The 17,702-nt window shown below is 39.7% G+C and overlaps 1 protein-coding gene across 16 annotated transcripts in view; it reads left to right on the plus strand.

Moving 5' to 3' along the window:
* The window catches only part of RAPGEF2 (Rap guanine nucleotide exchange factor 2), a 248,786-nt gene that overhangs the window by 191,590 nt on the left and 39,494 nt on the right, over positions 1-17,702 (plus strand). For 15 of the 16 annotated variants that reach the window (XM_059922344.1, XM_059922353.1, XM_059922347.1 and 12 more), the window contains 2 exons: positions 955-1,086; positions 11,287-11,464. In XM_059922344.1, the coding sequence (XP_059778327.1) occupies positions 955-1,086; positions 11,287-11,464 (310 nt within the window). Of the gene's footprint in view, positions 1-954; positions 1,087-11,286; positions 11,465-11,874; positions 11,913-17,702 lie in introns of those variants that run through there. The other variant, XM_059922360.1, reaches the window with a different exon arrangement.

Genomic DNA, 17,702 nt, shown 5'->3' on the forward strand with positions numbered 1-17,702 from the left:
TTCAACAGCCAAATAGGATCAATGTGCCAGCAGGAAAGAAAGATATTATCAGCGTGCAGGGTGTCAGTTAGCATATATTTTGAAATGTCAGGTTTATTATTGGCCAGTAGTGTCTAAGTGTGATGCTACAGATACATGGTGCCCTTTTTGAATTCAAAAGAATTGCTAATAACTTACGAGTGTAAGATTTTAAGGGCAGCGTTTTCCTAGCATCTCATTCACTAACTAGCACACAGTAAGAGGAAGAGGGCTCAGTAAATATTTGTTGACTGGGTGAATGTTTCCTTTTTCAGTGCATTTTCTCTGCTGTATGGGGGGTGATAGGAGCACTTGCTGAGGGAATCTGTTCAATAGACGCAATTTTTATTTGGAGTTTAAACGTGACCAAGTAGTACCTATGTGTCTGTGATAGGTAAATGCTGTTCATAATCTTCTCGACTCCGCGTCCTCCGAGAGCACACTTTCCTGTTTTCTCCGTAGTGCCTGTGTAGTTACTTGTATAACAGTACACTGTGTCTGTTCTAAGATGCTCATCTTTTTAACCTTTAAACATCATTTGGGCATACATGAACCTCAAATCTGTTTTCTTATTTGAGCTGTCTCTCGCCACAAAGTTGCATTTTGCTGGCTAACAAATAGTAGGAGACTAATTTGCTCCTTGGTGTATGATTTGAAAGTTGTAGCTCATTGGATTCAGTGCTCACCAGGTTAACCTTAACCGCCAAACCCACCTATTTAAGCATTGAATTTAGTATGATTTAAGGCTCATTGAATGCCCATAAACTTTACAAATTTATTTTGTGATTTTTGGTAAATAGGACAGTATTTATTCATGGCGAATTTAAAAAATGAAGGACCTTTCCTGGTGTGGAGTAGAGTGTAACACAATTTGTAGATGCCTTCTTGGAGTTGTTGGTTCCAGTTGTAACTTAGTTTCTCCTGATCCTTCCCCAGCTTCCTGCAGATTTCACAAAGCTACACCTCACTGACAGTCTCCACCCACAGGTGACTCACGTCTCCTCCAGCCACTCAGGATGTAGCATCACCAGTGATTCTGGAAGCAGCAGTCTTTCTGATATCTACCAGGTAGGAAGGTGTTTTCCTTGTCATTTGCTTCATTTTCATATATTCTGAGGAGTTCTGTGATTGTTCATTGATAGAATCTTAAAGGTAAATATATGTGTGTATATTATATGTGCACACATGGACATAAAATGTTAATGTTTATGCTTCACACAGACATGTAGTATGTTGTATGTTTGTTTTAGGAAGTTGAACTACAGTCTAAATGCATTTGCCTCTGCTGTTACCAGTTACCAGAATTTTAAATGGAGTGGTTACAATGGAAATGTTTCCCCAGACTGTAAATATTTTATTAATTTGACCGTAGGTGTACTAGGTTGATGACCCTTTCTTGAATAAAATTGTAGGGGAAAACTTCAGAATTATGCTTCCATACTAAGCTTTTCTTAATAAAGTCTTGGGTGTGACAAAAGGAAGAGATTATTAAGAGTCGATCACTGAATTATTTTTCTTGCATTATTTTTATTACCTATAGACTTACTTATATGTTTCAAGTAAATTCTTATGATAAAGATGATAGAAAAGAAACTAGAATTATGGAAGTTCAAAAATGTTTTAAAAGCAAAATAATTTTAATTGTTAAGAAATAGTTCATTGGCTTAGAAAATTCAAATTTAGGAAAAGTGACTAAAATATGCAAAAAAGGTCCTTTTTTTGTTACAGCTAATATGGGATTTCGGATGGTTTCAAGCAAAAAGAATGTAATACTCACTTTACAAAGTATAATTCTTGGCTCCTTAGGAATTGTGATATGAGATGGCCATAAAAGAACCTTTCTCTAACAATATTACAGTGTTTTAGGATCATTGATATATTCAGGCAGTGCTCAGTTTCTATTTTTTAAAAAAATTACTGAAAGTAACTAAACAGAATACCATCAGGGCAAAACATGTCTGTTTTAAGTCCTAAATTTAGTACATCTTAGAAAGTTAATTTTCTTTTCAGGAGGCATTGGGTACCCACTTTTCTATAATTCCGAGGTGTTGTGGAGAGCTCACTGGCTAATAAGTGATAGCCACAAATGCAATTATTTGCAGATTCTTAGCTGACTAAGAATTTTTTTATTATCTTGCAAAAAGAAACATAATGATCTGGCTCTTTAAAGTAACTTTTCAAGTTTCTACTTTGAGGCATTAAATGTTAACTTGTAATTAAATCTTTAGGAAGTAGTCCCATTTTCAAATGTTAGAGGAGGAAAAGGTGGTGGATCAGGGTAAAATTATACCCCCCCCCCTTGCATAATGCCTATTTTTAGAAGTCTATTTTTTTGAACATTTATTCAAGAGTATCCCTTATAATAGAACAATGAACAGTAGAAGTAAAAGTTGTGCTTTAGCTTATGTTGATTGAAACATCATGATAGAGCCTTTGTCTTCTACACTTTGAGATGATCACATGCTTTAAAGATCTGTAGTAGGAACACAGCTTGAGGTTGTAGCAGTTACCCCTGCTGTTCTTCGGGTGTAATTCCAGGCTGAATGGAGCCTCCTAGAAGGTAAATTTATAATAAGAATGAAGTGAGTCGTTTGTATACTTTATGGAGGCGTATTCTGAGGGGAACTTCAGCTTTATGTGGTATTACCTTGGGTAGGTTGGGGAAGGGTGTGAGGAGATTCTGGATGGTACTTTGGCTGCCCCCAGCCCCCATCAGGGTGTCTGAGGATCCAGACCGTGGTGAGAACTCCACCTGCTTCTCTGGGGGTTGGAGTTTGCAGCCTGCAGGCCGGCTTTATCTTGGGGTGTAGTTGGAAAAGAGGACCCCTGCGTATTTTGATTCATTTTAGTTGAGTTTCACAGCTGCTCGTTTCAAACTTGATGACGGGCATGTGGCCTGGTAGGTTTGTATCCTTCCTAAGGAAAAAGCCGTAGATGTAACTGGGGATTTGGTTACTGACTGTAGGACTAACAGTGACTAGAGATCCCCTATTGTCTTTGAATCAGAAATTCTATCAAGGTGAGAGGAAACCTGCCAGATGCGCCCGGTTTGGCGACCAGTCTCGTGTTTGAATCCTCTACTCGCTTCCTGTCGGTCAGGTTGATTCTTGAGCGGCTCCAGTGATGGGCAGCTGTCTCCCATGGCGACCCCTTTCTTGTGCCTCCAGTTCTGACTTGGGAGGAAGCAGTCACGTTGGAGCGAGTATAAATGCTCAGGAGATGGATACAGAGAGGTCGGCACGGGATGCCATGTGCCGGAGAGAAAAAGTTAGAATAATTTTTCTGAGAGGGTTGGAGGAGAGGAGTTCAGGAGCAACGTGGAATCACTGGCTTATTTAAGAAAGGAGACCCCCTCTCTTTTAACAGGGGCATATGATGGTGGATTGGGAGTGGGGAGTTTGGGAGTTGAGGGAGTTTCTGCCTGGTGTCTCTGAGTTCCTTCTTTCAGAGTGAGAGGGTTGGCAGGTGGAGAGTCTCAAGGAGAGACACATTTTGAAATCATAGTTTCGGGCAGCAGGGGAGCAAGTTGACCAGAGCATCGGAGGCTCAGCTGGGTAGGTGCCCTCAAATACAGAGTGATTTCCCTCTGCCCTGGTAAGTAGTCTTCTCCGCAGTGAGCACAAAGAAAGCAAAGATTAGGCTTCCCCCGGGACGGACTCTTCATTCAAGGAGCGTAGTGGAAAGACAGACAGAGCAGCACAGCACGCCAGGCTCCTTGTAACGCGGGGCTTTGTTTTTGCAGGCCTTCTGTCCAGAACGTTCTCTCCTACCTTGATCCTTTTCGGCCTTCATCTTTAAGGACCGCTTTCCCAGAGAGTTCTTCCCTTCTTACCCTTTGAAACGCAGGTCCTTCATGTTGGTCCCTTCCCTGGCTGGTTTTTTAGACTTTAATTGAAGTGATTGTCACTTTCTCAGTTATGTCTGTCCCCCAGCATGACTGCTTCAAGAGGCAGGGACTTCCCTGTCTTGTCTTGGTCTTCTCTCTAGAGCCTGGAATAGGGCCAGGAAATCGTAGGCCTTCAGGAAAGACGTGTGGAAGGAATGGGATTGTAGCGTTAGTCTAGGGGGCAGAAGCTGGCTCAGAGAGCCTGGGAGACTGCAGATCACGCTGGTTTTGCAAAAGGGCTGCCTTGGAAGGCAGTGAAAGCACGCTGAAAAGTAGGAGGTTAGTGGTGACAGAAAGCAGAACGCCTAAGTTGGTGACATGAGACAATGCAGTTTCCAGTCACGGTAAGGTCCTGGTTAAATGGTGTGATTATCAGAGCAGTGACTTAGGTGGACTGAAAATAACTGTAGGAAAATAGGCAGATTGATGGGACAGAGAGATCAAGCAAAACGGAATTCACGTGTAAGGATGTAATATGTAATAGCGGAAACCTCAGATCAGTGAAGTGATGGATTACTCAATAAATGGTCTTTGGGGGAGGGGGGCCCACTTTAACGACCATACTTTATATCATAATTAACATTAAATTCCAGGTAAACTAAAGAGTTAGCAAACTCTTTTTTTTTTTTTTCTTTTTTGAAAAGTATTTATTTATTTATTTACTTACTTACTTAACTTACTTACCTACGGCTGCTCCACAGGGCATGTGGGATCTTAGTTCCCCAACCAGGGATCGAACCTGATCCCACAGCGGTGAAAGTGCTGAGTCCTAACCACTGGACCACCAGGGGATTCCCAGGAGTTAGCAAACTCTTTTTTTTTTTTTTTTTTTTAATGTTTATTTATTTATTTATGGCTGTGTTGGGTCTTCGTTTCTGTGCGAGGGCTTTCTCTAGTTGTGGCAAGTGGGGGCCACTCCTCATTGTGGTGCGCGGGCCTCTCACAGTCGTGGCCTCTCTTGTTGCGGAGCACAGGCTCCAGACGCGCAGGCTCAGTAGTTGTGGCTCACGGGCCCAGTTGCTCGGCGGCATGTGGGATCTTCCCAGACCAGGGCTCGAACCCGTGTCCCCTGCATTGGCAGGCAGATTCTCAACCACTGCGCCACCAGGGAAGCCCCAAGAGTTAGCAAACTCTTAATGGTATAATGAATGACCAAAACTTTTAATAATTAAAAGAGCAATTGAGACAAAGATTTAAAGTCAGACTTTTAACTCACTTACGCAAATTAATAAGAAAAATACTTCACTCATAGCATAACAATATTCAAAGGACAAGAGTAGGTAATTTGCAGAAGAGAACATGCACGTGTCTATACCTTAAATAAATATTTAAGACATAAGTAATTGAGTATATGAGGATTTAAATATGAAACTATTTTTCCTATCAAATTAGCACAGACTTTCTTACTTATAATAAATATTTATAGATAGACATCCTTACACCTGTTAGGACTGTAGCTTTTGGAAAGAAACCTAACAGTTTACATTAAAAGCTTTAAAGAATTGTTCTTCTCTTTTAGGTAAATCCTATATTGAACTAAAAAAAAAAATTCCTAGTGTAAAATTAAGAACAGCATAAATCATGATACACAAACTGGACTTAATGCAAGCATTATACTTATTTCCAAATATGTTTTCATACTTTCTGCATATATATGGCTTTGTCTGCAGTGCCTACTCACTTTGTTGTCCCAGTTAAATTAGCATCAGCATTAGCCTTCAACATAAATTTCTAGCCTAAATTTATATCAGGGTCTGACTCAGGTGCTATTTGGGTTACATACGTATGTTTGAAATTCTGCACAAAGTTCGTTTCAAGATTACTTATTAAGCAACCCTCCTAAACATGGGGATATGTGTGGGTGTGGGATATTTAATAAGCAAAAAGTTTTTTCATAAATGATTTTAAAGTACTTAATGATAAACGTGTAGTAGTTACATTTTTTTTTTTTTTAATTAACACTTCACTAGCGCTTTATGGCATTTAATATTTCCTCAGTTTCTTCATTTACTTGATATCCTTAAAAATGCCAAATAAACTGGTTTTAAGAACTGTATTCATAATAACAAACTATATTGAGTCCCTTTTTATTTAAATAAATCATAGAGCTTTCAGCATTGATCTGAGAATATTAATAGTTTTTTTGAGAATATTACTATTTAGCAGTAATGTTCACCTAAATTTATGTTATGTTACATATGTGGAAGGTAAATTAATTTAGGACAGGAGTTATTTGCCTAAATGACATTTTTCTATACCTTTTATTTATTTATTTTTTATTGAAGTACAGTTAACTTACAATATTGTGTTAGTTTCAAGTGTACAGCAAAGTGATTCAGTTATATATGTATATTCTTTTTCAGGTTCTTTTCCATTATAGGTTATTACAAAATACTGAGTATAGTTCCCTGTGCTATACAGTAGGTCCTTGTTATCTATTTTATATATAATAATGTGTGTATGTTAATCCCTAATTACCCACATACCTTTTAAATATAAAGTGTGTGCATATCTTTATTTAGAATGAAAAGGTTTAAAGACTAGCATTATCTCAGTAATATTGTACTTTGGAGGAAGCTAGAAAATAGCAAGTGTTTTATGTTTATATACAAATGTAAATTTTATGTTTTATGACTTAGCAAAGCAAAACACATTTTATTACTTTATTATATTTTAACTATTTTCTTTATGAAGACAGTCTGTTTGGAAAACTGGGTGAAGTATTATAGTGCAAAGTATTTAGTAGTTTGTGTTGGTTGGACCTGATTTTGAGTCCTGGCACAATTACTAGGTTTTGTTTTGTTTTGAACAATTTATTTAGTTTCCCTTCGTGTTTTCTCATCTGGAAAATAGTGGTAATAATCCTAATTTGCTGAATTGATGTGAAGATTATTATGTACTAAAAGCATCAAATGTAGTGCTAGATACACAGTAGTCATTCAATATAAGATCACTGTTTTTATAATTATCGTGTGAGCCATTTAGCCAGAACTTAATGGGTGCAGTTAGCCTGAGGGAAATTTTTACAGTGTGTAAGGGGTTGGGATATTTAACAGAGTGTTGGGGGGTTTTTTTGGCAAATTCTGCCAGTGTAAATTGCGTGCAAGGCTCATTGCTGGGGTAAAGGGGTGCCGGCACAGAGGTGGAAACGTGTCGCCTTGAGGAAGGGACTTTGATGTGGCCTGTAACTGGCTTTCTCTTCCCTTATTCGATCCAAGAACAATCCTGTGAATGGCGAGGTGTAACTCCAGCTTACTGGTGACAAAACTGGGGCTACAGAGGATCAGCGACTTTGTTAAAGTCACATGATGAATGCTAGAGCCGAGATTTGAACCACTAACCTCTGCTTTGTCTGTTCATTCAGCGGATGTAAATCCAGTGAGTCCCAGGTTCTGGGCACTCAAGTTTAGCCCTCTCCCCACCCGCCACAGACCAGTCAGTGCTCACTAAACCTTTAACTCCACTCAGGCTCCAAGGGTCTCATTGTTCACAAAATCAGTAGATTCCCAAAAACTTGTTCATTGAGTTCTATTTAAGATGTATTATTAAAAGGAATTCTGTAGTATTTTAAAATAAAAATGGGTATTTTATTTTATTTTGAATTTTATTTTGTTTTTTTAATACAGCAGGTTCTTTTTTTTTTTTTTTTTTTTTTTTTTTTAAATTTTTATTTATTTATTTATTTATTTATTTTTGGCTGTGTTGGGTCTTCGTTTCTGTGTGAGGGCTTTCTCTAGTTGCAGCGAGCGGGGGCCACTCTTCATCACGGTGCGCAGGCCTCTCACTGTCGTGGCCTCTCTTGTTGCGGAGCACAGGCTCCAGACGCGCAGGCTCAGTAGCTGTGGCTCATGGGTCCAGTTGCTCTGCGGCATGTGGAATCTTCCCAGACTAGGGCTCGAACCTGTGTGCCCTGCATTAGCAGGCAGATTCTCAACCACTGCGCCACCAGGGAAGCCCAATACAGCAGGTTCTTATGTGTTACCTGTTTTATACATATTCGTGTATATATGTCAATCCCAATCTCCCAGTTCATTCCCACTACCACCACCCCCCTGCTTTCCCCCCTTGGTGTCCATACGTTCGTTCTCTACATTTGTGTCTCTAAAACATGGGTATTTATTTTAAATAAAAATAATCTTCTAAGTTACTGGTTTCATAAATGTTATTTTATGAATAGTTTCTTAAGCAATGGAATACACATAACAGGAATAGAAAACAACTAATGATTGTTTACACAGATGGGGTGGTGGGTTCAGTTTTGGAGAGATTAATCCAACTCACACTGGAAAAATCTTTTTGTTCTATTTAAGACTTAAATATCATTCATTTAAATGATAGGAATGATTTCTTTGGGATGGTGTGAAATATATCTTTCATCTCTTACCATATGTTAGATGTTTAAAAGTTAAGAAAAACCTTAAGTTATATAGCTATATTACTTAAAAGTGTTTTGTTCTTATTTTTATCTTCAGTAGTGCCTCTTCACTCTAGGCTAATGTTAAAGAATGTGGATATAGAGGACTGATTGCATCTTTGAAAATATAAGGTGATGAATAATAATCTTTGATATTAAGATGAGACTGAGGTGGAAATGTACTCATAGCAACCATTAGCAAATTGTCACATTTGTAGGCTTTAGAAACAAGGTGGTGATAACAACAATATTGGCCTAGTTTCTCTGCTCACAGGCTTGGCATACCATATCACATCCAGTGCTGTTTCAGTGTCATTCTGGAATCTAGAGACGATTTAAGTTAGAGATAGGAGCAGATACACACTGCTGTGTATAAAATAGATAACAACAAGGTCCTACTGTAGAGCACAGGGAACTATACTCAACATCGTGTAATAAACCATCATGGAAAAGACTATGAAAAAGAATATGCATGTATATGTATAACTGAATCACTCTGCTGTCCACCAGAAACTAACACAACATTGTAAATCAACTATACTTAGTTTTTAAAAAAATCATAAATTAGAGGTGCGCTGCTGAGGGTGCCACAATTAATTAATTCTCTGGCCTTGGCTGCAAGGCCTTGTTGCTGTCCCACCTGGAGCATCTCTGCTTACCGTGGTCCTACCCAAGCAGCAGTATTCACTAAGGCCACTGCCGGAGGAGCTTTTGTAGAGGTTATACTTTGCATTTTCACTCATTCTGTCTTCATTAGATAGTCTGTCTTCAATTATTTTCCCCTTAGGTTTTTCTTATAATGTGTGATAATTCTTATAATGTATGGTATAATGAAGTGTATGGTCAGGAAATCGTATGTAAGGAACTGAAATGTGATTAAAATTCTTTTTGTTAAACTTCAGAAAATATTAACACATACTTGTATTGCTTCCAAATGTAGAATTAAATATTCTATGATATAAACCAAGACTTCAGAAGGCTGAAACTTTGTTGATAAGAAAATAATATGGGGCTTCCCTGGTGGTCCAGTGGGTAAGGCTCCGTGCTCCCAATGCAGGGGGCCCAGGTTCAATCCGTGGTCAGGCAACTAGATCCCGCATGCGTGCCGCAACTAGGAGTTTGCATGCCACACCTAAGAAGTCCACATGCTGCAACGAAGATCCCGCATGCCGCCGCTAAGACCCGGAGCAGCCAAAACAAACAAATAAATACATGTGTTCTTAAAAAAAAAAAGAAAGAAAATAATACAATTTATTCTTTAAACATTGATTTAAACTAAATGATAGAAAAAGTATAGATCCTTCTATAAGCTGCACTCAAGTGTGAAGTATCTCTTACAAAGAGGCAGATTAGGTTGTAGTTATGAGTCTGGAGCTGGAATTCCTGGCTCTGTTCTTGATTCCACAGTTACCAGCAACATGATCTTGGAGAAATGATTTCTTTTTACCTATATGTTTGGAGAATAATAAAAGTCGGTGATGGCACTTACTTCATAGGATTGTTGAAGGGTTAAACAAGTTAATACATGTGAAGCACTTAGAGCAGAGTTCCTGGCACATTGTCAGTATTTGGTGTTGGCTTTCTATTATTAGGTTCAACATTTTATATTTTCATCTTTATTTTAATCTGTATTTGCCTATTCTTAAAAATAAGATGTCTTTATTGTCTTTGAAAATCACGTGGACTGAATTATTTGAAGTTGGTAAACTTTGTGTCTTCTACAAAATTCATAGTTTTATAATAAAGCGTTTCTAAGCGTTTACTATTTTATCTGGAAAACCACGTTTATGATGTTCAAAGTGGATATAGTTGATATTTAATTGTACTCATCCTTACTATGCTTAAGCAGTTAGTGAATTCTGGGTACCTACGTCAGATGAGGCCAGTATGATACATAGGTACGTGATGGTTGAGATGATCATCGCAAAAGCATATAGAATAACCTAAAGAGGGTAACGCGTCTATACTTGAGATAGCTCAACAGGAGAGACCATTTTGAAATTTGTGACTCTTGATTCAGACTAAATATTTGTTTTTAATCACAGAACCATAATAGGCCTTGGAGTCTCTTTCCAGAATTAAAAACAAATTCTAAAAAATTTAAGAGATTGGGTCATTGCATTTTTTTAACGTTTTTTCAGCACTAGAGAGTAGCTACAGATTTGCAGCTATGAATAAAGACAGTAGCATACTTAGACTTCCTTCCTTTCTCTTCGTTCCTGTTATACCTGGTTCCTTCAGACATTCCTGAGCTAATTTTACTTTTGCCTCATTCTTTCTTGATCTTGATTACTTGAAATTTGGTTTGTGCTGCAGTCAACGGTGTCGAGGAATGGGAAGAAAGACTGTGTCACCTACAGGCATGTAGGGTCTTTCACACCTTTGGTGATTTGTACTTGGAGAGTGGACACTGGGGTAATCAAAGTAATTATTAATGTTTTGTTTGCATATTTATCAGGTTACCTTTGATTTGGGATTCACTTTTTCACGAAGACTCTAATAAGAGAGAAGTGGTTCAGTCTTCTTGGCATTAATAAATCCACACCTATTCTTTGGGGGAAGGAATTGTTCAGAATTAATTGTCACCCTTAAGCTCTTAGCTTAAGCCATTCTCTTTGAAAAATGGAGTGAAAACAGATACTGTCTTTTTCTTATTCTACTGTGTTTCAAATGCCATCTGACAGGTAATCAAAATTATTGCTAGTCATTAATCCTAACCAAAAATTCCAACAGTGATAAAAATCACTCATATTTTGTTGAAGTTAATTCTTTTCTGTAGTGCCTCGTGCATGACTGTTTGTTAATATTGAATACATGTAACTTAGTTATGGAAAGTTGATATGAGAAAAAATTTAATATTTCGAACTAGACTTGTTTTTATTTCTTTTGGGCCCAAAAGATTTACTTAAGAACGTTTGTCTGTCTGTCTGTCTGCCCATCTATCTGTTTATTTGGGGTCTGTTTTAAGGCCACGGAAAGTGAGGCTGGTGAGATGGACCTGAGTGGGTTACCGGAGACGGCAGTGGACTCGGAGGACGACGAGGACGAAGAGGACATCGACCGCGCCTCGGACCCCCTCATGAGCAGGGACGTCGTGCGGGACTGCCTGGAGAAGGACCCCATTGACAGGACGGACGACGACATCGGTGAGTCTGGGCCAGAAAACGAATCTCATAGCAGTTTAAAGAACTTAGAGGTAAGACTGTGGAATACAATGGAGCCCAAGAATGGTAGGCTCTAAAAGGTCATGAACGTATCACTGTCCTTTGGCATTTGTTGTTGAAAACATCTTTGAAACAACTAATCTTACTCAGGCCGTAGCTTCAGGAGACTACAACTAATAAAAGTTCCTAATGAAACCCTTCCACGTGAGCCGTTTCTTAGCTTACTCTCGGACAAAAAAATAAATATAGTCCTCCAAACATTATTACTTCTATTAATCTTCTTGCGCGCACTATTTCTAGTAAGCTCGAGTTTTTCTTTGTGTGAACACCAGTCGGGTGGTAGTTGGTAGAACTGTCGTGTAAATGACTTTTCTTCTTCTCTGGTTCCGTAGGAAGTGAGGCGCAGGGGAAGAAGAGAGCAGAATGTCAAGTGAGCCCCGCGTGAACCTGGGGGTTGAGGCTTTAAGTGCGCCCTACGGTTAAGAGTCGAAGTGGCTTTGTGTCCGCTTTCTCCTTCCTCGGGGTCGCCTTTACCCAGCTTTGCCCTCGGAGCAAGAGTTGATTGTGTAATGGTGCTGTAGCGTTCATGCATGCCTTCTGGGCCCTGCTTCTTCCTTAGATGCTGGGGGGAGTGAGGTCAGCTTCCTCTGAGAGCATCTCCGTCCCATAGGTCTGGACTCTGTAACCACCGGTGCCTGAGCCTGATTATCTGCTCTTCCACACCCCCAGCTCTTTTGGGGCCAATATGTATTTGAAAGAAGTTCAAGGAACTGGGTCTAGTGGGATTAGATACAGGACAGTATGGGCATCATCATATGTGAGTGGCTCGTTGGTTGTGTTTTGAGGGAGCCAACATTATGTATGAGGAGAACCTTGTACCGTTTAAGCTCTGCACATATGCTAGGGAATTAAAGATGGAAAACCAGAACCTTGGATTAGGTATCTACAATGTAACTAAAGCCATTGATAGGAACTGCTAGCTATTTAGAGATGACTGCTACGTGGAGTGAGCCTTCGGTCATCGGGGGATGTGACTGAGCGCCTTGTATGGAGGACTGAGGGTTTCCTAGGTCCTGGCAGATCAGTGGGAGCAAAACAGGGAGCCCTGGTCCTGCTGGGGTCTGATGAATAAAGTGGGGAAGATACTTCGGGGAGTGCACCGAACAGGGGGCTGTTTCAGGAAGGAAGGACTGTCAACGCCCTTTTAGAAGTTCAGACCTGAAGGAGGTGGTGGGAAGCCAGCACAGAAGTGCCTCTGCCGTCACCCTTCCGGGGGCAGTAACCTCTAGATTTCTGTTGGAGGAAAGGACGTAGCTGCTTCTCACATGCCCATCCCTGTTCCTCCTTAGGTTAGCCCACTCCCGTCTCCACCTGGCCCACTCCCCGGTCCTAAGGTACTCGTAGTCACAGGCTTCTGCAGCATGCGGTGAAGTGGTCCTGTTTCATCCCTGAAGACATAGGGTTTAGCTTCCTCGAGACTGACACCACACGTTCATCTGATTTCCATTGTCCAAAATTTATTCCACTCTTACTCTCTTTGTCCTTGCCCGCTTCTTTTTCTTTCTTTTTTTTTTTTTTTTAACTTTTTGGGTTTATTTATTTATGGCTGTGTTGGGTCTTCGTTTCTGTGCGAGGGCTTTCTCTAGTTGTGGCAAGCGGGGGCCACTCTTCATCGCAGTGCGCGGGCCTCTCACTATCGCGGCCTCTCTTGCTGCGGAGCACGGGCTCCAGACGCGCAGGCTCAGCAATTGTGGCTCACGGGCCCAGCTGCTCCGCAGCACGTGGGATCTTCCCAGACCAGGGCTCGAACCCGTGTCCCCTGCATTGGCAGGCAGATTCTCAACCATTGCGCCACCAGGGAAGCCCCTTCTTTTTCTTTTTTAAAAAAATTTTTATTGGAGTATAGTTGACTTACGCAACGTTGTGTTAGTTTCAGGTGTACAGCAAAGTGAATCAGTCACACATATACATATGTTCATTCTTTTTCAGATTCTTTTCCCATATAGGCCATCACAGAGTACTGAATAGAGTTCCCTGTGCTATACAGCAGGGCCTTATTAGTTATCTATTTTATATACAGTAGTGTGTGTGTGTCAATCCCAATCTCCCAATTTATCCCTCCCTCCCACGTTTCCCCTTCGGTAACCATACGTTTGATTTCAAGATCCTACTTCTTTTTCAAAATCTCTTTATTGTAGTTTTAAAGAGAGAATGAAATTGGAAGTGTGTTCGGTTTGCCATCTTAAGAATCCTTGCTCATAGGGTTTTTAAAAAATTAGATTGAACAATGCTTATGAACAGATTGACATGGAGGTTATCCTTTTTTGAATATACTCATGTTAGTATAGTTATGGAAGAAAATTATGATTATTCAAATACATGTAGCATGTTATTCTTGGAAATTTAAGACTTTCACTTCATATCTGAGAAGTTTTCTCTCTCAGGATTTCTAGAAAGCAAGAGCTATGCTGATTCCTACAAATGAACACCACACTTTTTTTTTTTTTTAATGTGCTTGTTGATATAATCTCTGGATGAATTACTTGTAGTTGAATACCAATACACTTGTAAACAGTGATAACTCAGACGCTTGCTCCTATCAAATATATTTTTATTTAAAATAGTAAATCATTATCATTAAAGATAAGGCCTAGGGCTTCCCTGGTGGCGCAGTGGTTGAGAATCTGCCTGCCAATGCAGGGTTCGAGCCCTGGTCCGGGAAGATCCCACATGCCACGGAGCAACTAAGCCCGTGCGACACAACTACTGAGCCCGCACTGTAGAGCCCCCAAGCCACAACTACTGAGCCTGCATGCCACAACTACGGAAGGCCACGCGCCTAGAGCCCGTGCTCCGCAACAAGAGAAGCCACCACAATGAGAAGCCCGCGCACCGCTATGAAGAGTAGTCCCCGCTTGCTGCAACTAGAGAAAGCCTGTGTGCAGCAACGAAGACCCAATGCAGCCAAAAATAAATAAATTAATTTTTAAAAATTGCTAATATTTAATCATTTTTAAAACTGCAGGAATTAAAAAATTTCCCTTTGGGTTCCCACAGATTTTTGGGTATACCTTTGTTTCAGTACTTTGGAAAAAGGGACATTATTGATTTTTGCTCTTCAACTCATAACTCTATAGGTACTCAATTATTGAATGGTTCCAAATTTAATATTTTTGGTTTTGAGGCCTTGACACATTAAGGTAGAGAACTTCTTTGATCCCTTTCAAAGAATTCCTTTTTTCTTCCCCACTTGGTATACCACACACACATACAAATCCACAGGTTTTTAAAAAAAATCTTAATATTAATTATTTCTTATATAAAATTAAACCAAAGCAATAAGATAAGAATTTTCTGAATTGACTAAAGCTTCTGGTGTCTGTAAGTTGATTATTTAGCTTTTTTTTTTCTTTGTGTTACATTGACTAGAAAAACGTTTTTTTGAATGTCTAATATTTTTCGTAAACAGGAACATTTCTTTCCTAACAAAGTAAGATAGATCACATTAATGTATCATTCAGACAGATTCTTCCAAGCCGTGTAGAATAAAGCTGTCCTGTTTCTCCCTTCCACGCTGCTTCTCTCCATACGTCCTGGGAACTATCTCAATACTCATTCCACGCTCTGAATTCTTGGCTAACATAATCCCTGTAACTCTGTATGCTTCCTGGGGCATCATCAGGGTTTATGTTGAGCTCCTGTAGTCAAATGCTTCCATTTTTTTTTTTTTTTAATTTATTTATTTTTGGCTGTGTTGGGTCTTCGTTTCTGTGCGAGGGCTTTCTCCAGCCGCGGCAAGTGGGGGCCACTCTTCATCGCGGTGCGCGGGCCTCTCACTATCGCGGCCTCTCTTGTTGCGGAGCACAGGCTCCAGACGCGCAGGCTCAGTAGTTGTGGCTCACGGGCCCAGTTGCTCTGCGGCATGTGGGATCCTCCCAGGCCAGGGCTCGAACCCGTGTTCCCCGCATTGACAGGCAGAGACTCAACCACTGCACCACCAGGGAAGCCCCCAAATGCTTCCATTTTATATTTATTATTTTTTTAAAGATTGGTGATATAAATTCTTTATTTTTTTAATTGCTGTAGTCCTCCAGTGTAATACATGATAGAATAGAAGCTATCACAAAACCAGTGATACCATTATTGAGTCTTTGAGAGTTTTAAAAATACTTGGATGTTGTCTGATTAAGTGTTTATTTATTTTTAATTTTTCAACTGAGCCTGGAGAATTATATACATTTACTATTATTATATCTTCTCTGTCTCCTTTATTATTTATCCTTGTATGTGATACACAGATATTTTCTATTCTGTTGTATCTTTTAATGTTAATCACTACTCATATATCACAAATTGATTTCATGACCCACTAATGGAGTAGTAAACTGCCAGAAAGCAAGACAAATGTCCATGCAAGCACTTCAAATCATTGCTGCAAGTATTAGTGAATACGTTTTATACTTCATATTCATATGCTTCATATTCTCCTATCATGTGTGGTGGTAATTTGACTTTTATTACTGTCTAAACATGTTAAATTTACAACATTTCTGACAGTTAATTTCTGGTCTCATATTTTTCTTAAGAGCATGCATCTCTGCTTGTCCAAGGAAATTTAGCTCTTACTAGGAGAGGAAAAAAATGAAATGTGTGTTCTAATACCAATAGCTAGTATTTTAATACCTTACAGTGAGGGGTGGGGTGTGATAGCTGAAGAAAACAGAGGCAGGTAACAGCAGAACTAATGAGGACGTGCTAGCCAGAGGACCACGATTTGTTCATTTGCCTTTATGTTTCATGTCAAAAAGCCAGTGCATTTGTAAAACAATGAGTCCCACCTCCCGCAGATAGTAGGTGTGGGTCACCTCTTGCAGTGCTATTCAGAATCGCCTTATAGCTGCCCTCAGGTATAAACATATTTTATGACAGGACACAAACACATCTACTCATTCCAGAAATGAAAGTTTCACTCAACAGAACTTATTCTTTCTGTAACTGATGTACTTTGATACTCTCGCTCCTTCTTTTTTAAAAATGCTGGTTGCAACAGTAAATTGATGTCCTGACACATCAGTCTGGGTCAAGTTGAAGAACGCTGTCTTGTTGGACAGAATCCCTGGGTACCACATATCGCTGTTATTCTTTCTGATTACCAGAGCCACCCCCGTAATGAAACGTCTTGTACAGGGGGGATGACGTAGGGTCTAAGCAGAGCAGACGTTACCAAGCTGGACCAGAAAACACCACCTAGTCTGACCTTGTGGAAAAGTAATGTTTTCACAGAATATATCTTTATATTATACATTGTTTTTGCAATTAACAAACTATATCCAACAGCATAAAACTTGTCACTAAATCCTAATAGACAGAAGGAATGAGCTTAGGGACAGTATCATTATGTGTGGACAAGAAAAATGTAGTAGAATTTTTACTTAGCCAAAAGTTTGAACGATACCATGAATATAATAATAATGACAATAACAGCAGTTCTCATGTATTGCGTATCTACTCTCTGCTAAGGACTTTAACATCTTCATTCCTTTTGATCCTCAGAACTGTCCAGTGAAGGTGGGTATTATCTTATTCTTTTCTAAATGAGAGAAACACGCCTTAAGGAAATGAATCAACTTCCCCAAAGTAATTCAGCTAGTAACTGTTCACGTGCTGACACACGCCCTGTGGTCTTTATCACCACCTGTGACGTCCAGCCTGAGCATGGAGACACACAGTCCTGAATCGTGTCACTGCCACTTCCTAATTATATGCCTTTGAGCCGCGCGGTTTCCTCCTTGTGAAATGAAAAAGAAACCACGCATCTCATACAGCCATGGTGAGGAGTGAGGAAAGAACTTAGTAAGGAGTTCTTACCAAGAAGAAGCTGTTTGTCTACAGCATTGCCAATAGGAAGAGTGAGCAAACTTTGTGTTCGTCGATCTGTGGGATCAGAAATAATATATCCATTTTCATTCGCCTTTATCATATAATGTTGTAAACTTTGGTCAATGGATTACTTTTTATGGATTTGTCTGACCCACAGAAAATATTCCCTGGTTTCTAAATCCTGGAGTATCTTTAGAGTGAAGGTGGTTGTTTCTGCTGTGTGTTTTGGGCATCTGCTCACCCCAGAGGCACCGGAATGGACCTACTGACTTTCTGGAGAATTCTCAGAGCTCTGTTTCATTTCAGCTTATCATTTCATCCCTTAATAAGCCTTAATAAG

This window comes from Balaenoptera ricei, chromosome 5 (genome assembly GCF_028023285.1).
Source record: "Balaenoptera ricei isolate mBalRic1 chromosome 5, mBalRic1.hap2, whole genome shotgun sequence".
NCBI lineage: Eukaryota > Metazoa > Chordata > Mammalia > Artiodactyla > Balaenopteridae > Balaenoptera > Balaenoptera ricei.